This window comes from Leopardus geoffroyi, chromosome D1, assembly GCF_018350155.1.
Source record: "Leopardus geoffroyi isolate Oge1 chromosome D1, O.geoffroyi_Oge1_pat1.0, whole genome shotgun sequence".
In the NCBI taxonomy this organism is placed as follows: Eukaryota; Metazoa; Chordata; class Mammalia; order Carnivora; family Felidae; genus Leopardus; species Leopardus geoffroyi.
Genome location: NC_059329.1, coordinates 46,427,824 through 46,439,839, shown reverse-complemented (window position 1 = coordinate 46,439,839; position 12,016 = coordinate 46,427,824). Strand labels below are relative to the sequence as shown.

The 12,016-nt window shown below is 34.0% G+C and overlaps 1 protein-coding gene across 11 annotated transcripts in view; it reads left to right on the top strand.

Moving 5' to 3' along the window:
• Nucleotides 1-12,016, top strand: part of EED (embryonic ectoderm development) — a 195,138-nt gene that overhangs the window by 175,150 nt on the left and 7,972 nt on the right. For 8 of the 11 annotated variants that reach the window (XM_045483735.1, XM_045483740.1, XM_045483737.1 and 5 more), the window contains 6 exons: nucleotides 942-1,067; nucleotides 1,760-1,841; nucleotides 4,266-4,357; nucleotides 7,010-7,143; nucleotides 9,131-9,236; nucleotides 10,365-10,439. In XM_045483735.1, the coding sequence (XP_045339691.1) occupies nucleotides 942-1,067; nucleotides 1,760-1,841; nucleotides 4,266-4,357; nucleotides 7,010-7,143; nucleotides 9,131-9,236; nucleotides 10,365-10,439 (615 nt within the window). The remainder of the gene's footprint in view (nucleotides 1-941; nucleotides 1,068-1,759; nucleotides 1,842-4,265; nucleotides 4,358-7,009; nucleotides 7,144-9,130; nucleotides 9,237-10,364; nucleotides 10,440-12,016) is intronic. The other 3 variants (XM_045483742.1, XM_045483743.1, XM_045483733.1) reach the window with 1 other exon arrangement.

The window sequence follows — 12,016 nt, the reverse complement described above, 5'->3', positions numbered from 1 at the left end:
TTAATATCTTTGGCTAAAGAAATTTCAATAAGTACACCAAAACTTTTCTAAATTAATTAGTTCCCTAAAGTTACTTTGTCCTTTCTTTACCCAGTGCTATTCCTTTACTGTCACAAGAGACTACTTGTATTTAGTTTAATTTTCCTGATCCCTAGAAATGTATTTTAAGGTGGATATGAGGGAGGGGGGAAGGATGTCTGGAGATGAGCATTGGAAATCCAGTAGTAGAGAATGATAGCAAGAGAGTAGCTAAACCTCCTGTTTCTTTGACCTTGCATAGAGTTTTATCATGTCAGGGTAGTTAATTTGATGAATTTGGGTTGATCAGAAGCTGTGACTGGCATTCATCCCAAGTATTTGAACAACAAAGCCTATAGGGAAAAAATAAACATGCAGTTTGTTTAGGAAATAAAATATTGCAAAACATGAGTACATAAAGAAAAAGAAAGGTTTAAAAAGCCAAAAGGTTAGACAAAGCTGTTTCTTTTAAGATCCATTTGAAAAAGCTAGCAAAAAAGAAAAAGCGAGGATATTCAGTCTTCCATCATTTATGTGGAAAGAAGTGCTCTGTAGCCTTACTGGGAAAGTCTCACAGGAAAAAGTGGAAAACTGAATAGTTGCTGATCTTTTTCTAGAGATGCATATTCAGAAGTATTGGGCTAAAACAGGGGTCAGCAAATTACAGCTTGTGGGGCTAACTACCTGTTTGTGTAAATAAACTTTTACTGGTACACAACCATACCCATTCATTTACATATTGTTCATGGCTGCTTTCAAATGACAGTTGAGTGAAAGCATCTCTGAATAGTAATCAAATTGAGCGGAAGGACTGGTTTGTAAAAACTTGAGCGTTTCTTTGGAGCTTTCCTTGTACTGTACTATAATCGTTGACGTGTTTACTTTTCAAAAACAAATTATATTTCTTAACTGGCATTTCTTAGGCTGATGAAAACTTCTATACTTGTGCATGGACATATGATAGCAATACAAGCCATCCTTTGCTGGCTGTGGCCGGATCTAGAGGCATAATTAGGATAATTAATCCCATAACAATGCAGTGCATAAAGGTGGGTTTTTTTGGTTACGTTGTAGATCTGCCCTGTTTTGAATGCACACTTGTGAAAACTTACTATTTTTTAATTTAAAACTAGTGGAATCAGTATCTGTATACTTTCTAACTTGATTTGTACTTCGCTTTTTGCTTCCTTTAGACAAGTCTTTTGAGACCTTTGTCACATTTAGATAATGCAAAGTAAGGAATAAGCAGGAAGTTTTTATTCGAAATTTTTAAAAAATAGAATAATTTGCCTCCTGCCTTGCCTTATTCAGAGAGTCTGGAGTGAACTATAGCGGAAGAGTAAGTCTTTTCCAAATCTTTTAATTAGGGATTTAGAGTCAAGGGCACCTTGTAAAGAACCAAAAGGTGAAGCCTAGGAATTTGATACCCAGAGAAGTTTTACAAACCTCTTTAAATCAGAAGTTTTTTAACCCTAGAGCACATTAGAATCACCTGAGGGTCTTTTAAATCCTTAGCTGGGCCTCTGCTAATCCAGTCAAATCAAAATACCTGCAGTTGGGACTTCAATGTCTTTTTTCTTTTTTTTCTTTTTTTTTTTAACCTTACTTTGTTGGGTGATTTTAATGTGCAGTCAGGGTTGAGAACCGGTACTTTAAGTGAAACTATTTTTCCATTCTCTTAAGATTAACGAGAGAATTTATTGATTTAATATGAAAGTTGAATGTTATAAATTTATTGTAGCATTATGTTGGCCATGGAAATGCTATCAATGAGCTGAAATTCCATCCAAGAGATCCAAATCTTCTCCTGTCAGTAAGTAAAGGTAAGAGAAGCAAATGTTTCTTTAGTTCTATTTATTTGGAAATGATTTTTTTTTTTTTAAGGGACAGAGAGTTCTTAGGTTAAAAACAAAAAAGCCAAACTTAAAAAGAATTTATAAAGTATGTTTTAGTAGAAAAATCTTAGACCTTATTAGCATTCCCAGACCAAGAATTAGTTGAAAGACCATGAAAAATACACTGTTAACATCAGATATAAATAATAGGTACTGAAGATTAAGTATGTGTTACCCTTCTTATGTGCAGTAGTGTGTTATGATCATTCATCCTCATTTGAATTCTTTTATTAAACTTTATTAATTTTAGTGGCAGAACACCAAAGTTAGGACATTTTTAAGAATTTTCAAAAGTTTTGCAAATCATCTTACGACTAACCAGTCATGTAGTAAGAAATAATGCATCTGAAAATTGTTTTTCTCTATGTATTATAAAGTTTTTGTTTTGTAAAGGATCCCCTAATAGACTTCCTTAAAATGCTAAGTTCTCTAGTATAAGCTCTTTGAAATGCTTCCCATACTTATAAAGAGAAAGCCTTCCATATGCCTATATTGGCATTATAAGTTTATTCAGGGCTCATTCAGGCCTCTTAATCATTTCTGAGCTCTCTGAAATGAGCTGGCTTGTTCTTATTTCTACATTCTGTTCTTGATTGCCTTTTTCCCTTTTACTTCTACATTATTCTAGTCAAGTTTATTCTTTTTAAACTTTTTTTTTTTTTTTTTTCAACGTTTATTTATTTTTGGGACAGAGAGAGACAGAGCATGAACGGGGGAGGGGCAGAGAGAGAGGGAGACACAGAATCGGAAACAGGCTCCAGGCTCTGAGCCATCAGCCCAGAGCCTGACGCGGGGCTCGAACTCACGGGCCGCGAGATCGTGACCTGGCTGAAGTCGGACACTTAACCGACTGCGCCACCCAGGCGCCCCTAGTTTATTCTTTTTAAAGGCTTGTCAAAAAATAAAGGCTTATCAAACCTATAATCTCCCCCTCAATCTGTTTATATTAAAAGATGTCCTCAAGTCAAAATTCTTACGTGAAAATACTTCAGTGTGATTTTTCTTTAACTATCAAGGCTTAAGTTTAGAAACTGACACCTAGGAAGAGCTGACAACTTTCCTCTGATAATAGTAGCTGGACCCAGGTATTTCTTTACAGGTGACCTGGGTCATAATGCTGCACTTGTTCTAACTATCACAACTTTTTAACTCAGCTCTTCCCCCATTGTGCAAAATAATCTACAGAATATGATAAAATATTTTCCAAGTTGTATATCTAATAAGGGATTTGTCTAAAGAGCTCTTACAACTCAACAATAAAGACAACCCTTTAAAAAAAGCGTCAAAGGTTTTGAATAGACCTCCTCTAAATACACACAGTTGTCCAGTGAGCACATGAAAAGGTGCTCAGCATCATTTATCATTAGGGAAATAGAAATCAAAACCACAATGAGACCATTTCATACCTAGTAGGATGACTATAATCATACAGACAATAACCTGTTAACTAAAATGTAGAGAAGTTTAAACCCCCTATGCATTGCTGGTGGGAATGTAGAATGTACCCACCTTAAAAAAAGTCTAGAATTTCCTCAAAAAGTTAAACATAGAAATACCACTTCCGTGTGTGTGTATATGTAGTCAAGAGAAATAAAAGTAAATGTCCACACAAAAACTTGTACATAATTAATCAAGAAATAATTTTTTTTAAGAAATAATTTTTATAGCAATGTTAATTTCCACTACTAAACATAATTTGTTACTGTCTTTTAGTGTTCCCTATGGAATAGATTAATAGTCATGTACAGTTTGGGCATTGCCAGATATCAAGCTGTACATTCATTTTTATATTAATGCTGTATATTTTGTTGCTAATGTTTAGTGGATGAGATTGCTCAAATTATAGTTAATATATCTAAGAGGTCTTTAATACTATAAAAGTATGTTGTGATATGTATAGTTTTTAATCCTATTTTGGGTTTACTGTAAAGATCTCGTAAATCTGTTCAGTCCCCTTCAACTACTAAATGTGGATTCTATGGAGGGAAAAACTGTAGTATCTTGTTCTATGACATAACAAACTTTATTTATGACAAATCCCTAAGTGTTACGTCATGAGCATGACTCCATTAAATCAGATGTTATTTAAAAGAAATTGTTTGAGGCAAATAAGCTAAACATATTTTAAGACCACATAAATACTTCTTTTTGATCTTGAAAGTTTGTGCTCACACTTAAGTCTACGTGTTGATGTAAATATTTTAAATTGCTGTATAATTGGATTCTGCTTAGTCCCCACTGTGCATAACTTAATTCCAAACTTGAGTAGTTTTTACTTCTTTAAAGAGGTTTTGCAAGTCCAGAGTAAATGAATGACTAAAGTTCATTTTAATTTTTTTATGTCTATACTAGATCATGCTTTACGATTATGGAATATCCAAACAGACACTCTGGTGGCAATATTTGGAGGCGTAGAAGGGCACAGAGATGAAGTTCTAAGTGCTGTAAGTTGAAAACTGCAGGGCGGTGATCTTCAGGTGTACAGAGCTACAGAGCTCTGAACGATCCCCATGGAACTCTTACAAGAAAGCATGTGGTTTGTTTCATATAGCCTGTCAGGCACTCATTTCGTTTACTTGTGATATAATAAGGTTATTAGCTTACAGATGAAGGAATAAAGCGAGTAAGGCTCTGTGTTTTATCTGTACTCTTGCACTTTATACCAGTACCTGGATTCTCATGAAAGAATACCTTGAACTTGTTCAATCAAAAATCACCAAACTAACTTTTGTTTTGCTGTTTCTCAGTCATTAAAGAAAAAGGTTAAGCCAGTTAGCGGTTGATCAACTTTCATCTTTCAATTTTTTTTTTTTTTTTTTACATTTATTTTTGAGAGACAGAGCACAAGTGGGAGAAGGGTGGAGAGGAGACACAGAATCTGAAGCAGTCTCCAGGCTCTGAGCTGTCAGCATAGAGCCAGACGCGGGGCTCAAACTCACAAACTGCGAGATCATGACCTGAGCTGAAGTTGGACACTTAACCGACTGAGCCAGCCAGGCACCCCAACTCTCATCTTTCAAATAAAAGATGAACTTCAAATAAAGCTGAAATATAAGATCCATTTTTTGGAAATGTTTCATTATGTTTATACTGAGTTTTAGATAAGTTTTTGATGTCATGTTAACTTTATGTATTATAATCTATTGAACCATTTTAATGATGTGATGCTAGTATTTTTAGCTAGTGTTTTCACATTTTTACATTAAAAAAATATTTTTTAATGTTTATTTATTTTTGAGACAGAGAGCATGAATGGGGGAGGGTCAGAGAGAGAGGGAGACACAGAATCTGAAGCAGGCTCCAGGCTCTGAGCTGTCAGCACAGAGCCCCACGTGGGGCTCGAACTCACAGACCAGGAGATGATGACCTGAGCCAGAGTCGGAAGCTCAACTGACTGAGCCACCCAGGCGCCCCTTAACATTTTTACATTATTTTAGCTTTACTTATGTTCCATTTATAACTTACTTAGTGGTTTTACAACTCTTCAGTATTTTCTTAAACTATGTAAAGGGGCACCATGTTTTGAAGCAGGTAGCATTTTAATTGCTAAATAATTGGAAGTTGGAGTTTGTATGCTTTTGTGAGAATCATACCTAATTTCACCTACTTTGTCACCTTGGATTTTCTAAACGTTGCAGCAGCACTCTCCCGTCTTCTGTGTCTTAAGAGCCATGACTACCATCCTTTTTTTAAGAATTATAAATTAGAGCTACTGGCTCTAAGGGTGTCATGTTGCTGTTGACGTTGAGGTAATTAGAAGTAGCAGCAACCAGACTTCTGAATTCAGTAAACACGAATCTAAAGCCCTTAGGCTCTTGGAAAACAGTGTTAGTGATCAGTTCGAAGGTTGGTTTAACACAAATACCTAGATTAATAAGGAAGATACTCTCCTCCATAGATAGAACTCTTCACTGTTCTTTCTTTCTCTTTCTTTCTTTCTTTCTTTCTTTCTTTCTTTCTTTCTTTCTTTCTTTTTCTTTTTCTTTTTATTTAAGATTTTATTTTTAGGTAATATCTGCACCGAGTGTGTGGCTCAAGTTCATAACCCCAAGATCAAGAGTTGCATGCTCTACTGACTGAGCCAGCCAGGTGCCCTTCTATTGTTATTTCTTTCTTTCTTTGTTTTTTTTAATTTTTTTTAACTTTTATTTATTTTTGAGAGATAGAGGCAGAGCATGAATGAGGGAGGAGCAGAGAGAGAGGGAGACACAGAATCCAAGGCAGGCTCTAGGCTCTGAACTGTCAGCACAGAGCCCAACCTGGGGCTCAAACACACAAACTGTGAGATTGTGACCTGAGCCGAAGTCAGGCGCTTAACCGACTGAGCCACCCAGGTGCCCCTATTGTTATTTCTTAAAATGAGAGCAGTACACAGTCTATTTCCTCTTCTCTATAATACAGGAGGAGTTCCACTAGAAGGACTGATGTGTGAGATTTTCATTAACACATGAATCACATGCTAAGTTAAAGAGCATCTCTGTGCCTCATTGCTTTATGAAATAGGTACATTAAGGTTATTACAACGGATGATCTGTTAGCAGTCTTAACAATTGGTATATAGCAAATGAAAAAGTTAAAATACATTATTTCCTTTTTTTAGACCTTTTTTCTTTTTAAAAGTGAACTTACCTAATGTAACTGAAGTATTTTGACTTAAATATACACATAAAGCAAAATTTCAGTTGTTTAAAGATTCATTGTATATTTTCACATACAGCTGTCAATTTCATTGTTTAATAGACAAAGAAAACAAACTTAACTCGGGTCTTTGCATCATAGAATAATTACTTCAGCATTCTATTTACCTTTAAAATCAAGCAAAGGTAATATTTAAAAATAATTGAATAGATAAAACTAAATTCAAACAATTTACTTTCTTGACTTATATATTATATAAGCTCATATATGCTATGGTGACAAATCAGATAAAATTAAATCTTGAAATCAGTAACAGGTCTGATTTATGGGCTACATAGATGAAACTCAAAGTGTTTGTGACTTAAAATACAATTTTTACTACACTGTACCTCAGATGAAAATTGGATAGTCTAATTTGGGCAATTTTGTATGTCTAAGCTTTTTTGTTTTACGTACAGGATTATGATCTTTTGGGTGAAAAAATAATGTCCTGTGGTATGGATCACTCTCTTAAACTTTGGAGGATCAATTCAAAGAGAATGATGAATGCAATTAAAGAATCTTATGATTATAACCCAAATAAAACTAACAGGTAAAAATTGTGCTATTTAAAACAGTTATTTCTTGCTGTTGGATTGATGATGTGTTTTACTTTATCCAAAATTTTTACATAATCCCTTACAGTTTACATACCATAAAATTTACTGATTTTAAATATAGCCCTTTGCTTTTAGTCTAATGTTTGTGGCTCATTTTTCAAAATCCCCTTTAAATTGCATTTTCATCTTAATTTAGTAGCATGTTTTACTTATTTAGGTATGTATATGCTTGGCTTTTTACATTATAACAATGTTAAGCTGCTTAAAATTGCTGTGGGATAGAGTAAAGGGTCCTTCTGAATAATGTTGCTAGCATTATTTGTCAGCACTCTTAATTTTTAGTCATGTCAGTAAATCCTGATTTTTTAAATGGGTTTCTTGGCTTTGATTCATGATAATGTAATTCTTTCCTTTAAACGATGATCCCTTTTTTAGATGGAGAAAATTCAAAAGCTGGAACCTCCTTCAAGAGATTTTGAGTGGGAAGTTTTCTTAATATATATAAAGATTTTCATTTTTTAAGTAATCTTTCCACCCAATGTGGGGCTTGAACCTACAACCCCAAGATCAAGAGACACACACTCCACCCTTTGAGCCAGCCAGGCAATCTTTTTTTTTTATTTTTGAAAAGTTCCAATTGAAATCTGTTTTTGAAATGCTTATTTTTTTTTATTGTTTACTTATTTTTGAGAGAGAGACAGAGTGCCGAGTAGGGGAGGGGCAGGGAGAGAGGGAGACACAGAATCCAGAGCAGACTCCAGGCTCTGAGCTGTCAGCACAGAGCCCAATGTAGGGCTCAAACCCATGAATCACTGAAGTCAGACGCTTAACAGACTTAAGCCACCCAGGCACCCCTGAAATGTTTCGATTCTTTAATTCAGTAACTGTCTTTTCAGTATCTGATCAGGCTGTTAGCACTTTCACTGTAACTGTCATAAATCTCCATTTATTAACTTTGTTTACAATTCTTTTTTAACAAAGAGCTAGCATTTAGTTTCTCTTTATCAAACCAGATTATTAATAGATTATCAGTTAAATTTATAACCCATCAACAAATATTTCAATGCATTAACATTTATGAGACCTCAGTGGCCTCTGAGAATTAGTACAACTTCCAGATTTCTCTTTTAGAACCCAAGGGGTTAGTATAATATTTGTTTTCATATTTTCTAGAGCTTTGGAATAAATAGAATTATATTTTACAGTTTACAGAAAGTAACATTGAGTTATGCTGGTCTTGAGAGGTTTAACCATAGATTATAATATTTCTTTGGCTAAAAAGCAGTTAACATAATTACAGCAGAATTGAGAATTTATAACAGATCATGAATAACATTTTAATGTTTTAATAAAGAAAAGCTCCTAGAATTGGAATTGGGAGGAATGTATGAGAGGATTCAACCCAGCATCCTTTTTACATATGAAGGAGAAGTAAAAAGGATGTGTTGAATTGCCCAAGAGACACAACTAATTCATGGCATATCATTCTTTTATAATTAATTTCAGTTTAAAACTGAATCACTAGATTAGAAATGTTAGTATGCTTTTAATTATCTGTAGAACGGGAAGAACTGGTAGTTGGTGGTCTTCTCACAGACATGTTTAAGCAAAATATATGTATATGTATATGTATGTATGTATGTATGTATGTATGTATGTATAGCAGTATGTTTTATTTACCCAAATACAGGAAAAGTCTTATTAAATGCCAGATTCTTGTCAGATACCATTTCCAGAGATTGTTGCTCAAGGCAGGACTCTCATCTAGCTTTCTCTTTAGCAGTCTTTGGAATGATATGTCATTGTTCTAGAAAGATGATGATCTTTTGAAACAATCTAGATATATTGACTTTCATAGACTGTTAATGCTTAACTTTAGATAGCTTATTGTATTTATTAAAGTTTTATAAATCTTTTAAGTGAAAATTAGTGTGATTCTACTATCCTTTTTTCTTTTAACTTTTGACATTTCCATTTCAGGCCATTTATTTCTCAGAAAATTCACTTTCCTGACTTTTCCACCAGAGACATACATAGGAATTATGTCGATTGTGTGCGATGGTTAGGTGATTTGATACTTTCCAAGGTATGCTAACTGTTGTTAAGCTGTACTTCTGTTATTTGTGTTTGTGTGAGTTGGAACTTTTCAGGGAGCACAGTTTTTTCATATAGTTTGGTAAATTGGATGGCAGATGGCAGAAATTCCTTTTTTTTTCTTCCTTGAAGTCTCATAGATTTGGAAATTTGTTTTAGGCATAAAACATCCTGATGAATTGTTATAACTTGTGCTGTAATAATAGGAAAAATGTTAACTTGTGAGATGATATTCTTCTCTGATATCTGATGCTATAAAATAACCCAATTTCTAAAGCCAGTGGTGGGTTTTTTGGTATGTTTGTGTCCATTTTGGTAAATTTGTATTTACAAAAACAGCTGGGGTTGGCTATGGGCTGTAGTTCGCCAACCCCTGATCTCTAAAGTGTTGATGTATATTTACATATTTTTTGCTGATAATTTAGAGTAGTTGTTGGTGATGTTATCTGAACATTTAGGATTGTCATATTTGGAAAAATTGCTGTCCAGTCTCCTTTCTTGATGTGGATTTCAGGGCATTGCATATTTTCTTGGGCAGAGCCTAACTTTTTTCTTGGCCTTCCAGGTATAGTTTTTCCTTTTTTTAAAGTTTTGACCTTGAAATAATTAGATTGACAGTAAGTTTCAAAGCAGAGAAGTCCCATATTGCCCTTCACCCGATTTCTCCCACATATATCTCACATAACTATAATACAATATCAAATTTAGGAAATTGACATTGTACAATGTGTGCGTATAGTTCTATGTCATCATTTTATCACATGTGAATTTTGTCAGTTCAGGAATGTTAACAGTATGGGACCTTTTAAGATTGGTTTTTTTCACTCAGTATAATGCCATCCAAGTTGTTGTGTGTATCAATAGTTTCCCCTTTTTATTGCTGAGTAGTATTCCATGGTATGGCTGTACCACAGTTTATTTAACTATTCATCTATTGTAGGACATTTTGGTCCTTTGCAGTTTGGGGCTATTACAAATAAAGCTTCTAATGAACAATCGTGTTCAGGTTTTTGTGTGGACTTAAGTTTTCATTTCTCTGGGATAAATGCCTAGAATGGCAATTGCTGGGTCATGGTTAAGTTTGTTTAGTTTTTTAAGAAACTGCCAAACTATTTTCCAGAGTGGCCGTGCCATTTTACATTCCCACCAGCAATGTATGAAAGATCCAGTGTCTCCGAATCTTCGCCGGCATTTGGTACTGTCACTATTTTTTATTTTAGCTGTTCTGATAGGTGTGTAGTGATACCTCATCGTGGTCTTAATTTGCATTTCCCTGATGGCTAGTGATGTTGAACATCTTTTTCATGTGCTTATTTACCATCCATATATCCTTTTCGATGATGTCTCTTCATATCTTTTGCTCATTTTCTAATTGGATTGGTTTTGTGTGTTTTTTTTTTTTTTTTTTATTGTTGAGTCTTGAGAGTTCTGAATATATTCTGAATATGAATCCTGTGTCAGATACGTAGTTTGCAAAAATTTCTTCCAATCTGTAGCTTGTCTTTTTTTCATCCTCTTAACAGGGTCTTTTGTAGAGCAAATGGTTTTAATTTTGACGAATTTCAATTTATTGAATTTTGTTTGAAGAAAATTATTTTATGGATTGTGCTTTTGATGTTACATTTAAAAGCTCTTCACACTCTGGATCCTAAGGAATTTTTCCTGCATTTTGTCGTGTTACATTTTATATTAACGTATGATCTATTTTGAGTCAATTTTTGTATGAGGTTTAGGTAGTAGTTCATTTTTTTGCCTGTGGATAGCCAATTATTCAGCACCATTTGTTGAAAAACTATTCTTTCTCCTTTGAACTGCTTTTGCATTTTGGTCAAAGTTGTTTGGCCTACTTGTATGAGGCCTTTTCTGGTTTTTCTGTTCTATTTCCCTCTACCACTGCTATATGCAGTCTTGGTTACTGTGGCTCTATAGTAAGTCTTGGAATTGGTTAAGTGATTTCTTCCATTTTATTCTTTTTCAAAATTGTTTTAGTTATTTTGATTCCTTTGACTTCCCATTTAAATTTTAGAATAATCTTGTCTACATTTTATAAAAAATCTTGCCAGGAGTTTTATGGGCAAGGGAGATTTTGATTGCTATTATGTTAAACCTATATATCAGTTTGGTGGGGGACTAATATCTTTGCTCTGCTCTCCAGTTCATGAACATAGCATGTCTGTCCATTTATTTAGATCTTTGATTTTTATTATCAGCATTATGTAGCTTTTAGCGTAGAAGTCGTGTACATACTTTGTTAGATTTATACTTAAGTACTTCTCTTTTTTGTGGTTACAAATGATATTCCTTATTTCTATGTGTTTATTGCTAGTATATAGGAATGCAGTTGATTTTTACATATTGACCTTTAATCCTGTGACCTAATTCTAGGAGGGTTTTTTTTCGAGGACTTGGGATTTTTTTACATAGACTATCATGTCATCTGCAAATAGGGGCAGTTGTATAGTTTCCTTTCTGATCTTGCCTTATTGCACTGGTAGACTTACAGTTCTATGTTGAATAGTGATGTTAAGATCAGACGTTCTTGACTTGTTTCTGATGTTAAAGGGGAAAGAATTCAGTGTTTGACAATTAGCTGTTTTTTGTAGATGTTCTCTATCAAGTTGAGAACTGTCTCCCTTACTAGTTTTTTGAGAGTTTTATCATGAAATCCTTGTTGAATTTTGTTAAATGCTTTTTCTCTATCAGTTGGTATGGTCATGTGGTTTTTCTTCCTTAGCCTGTTAATGCAGTGTATTTCTTTTTTTTAAGTTTATT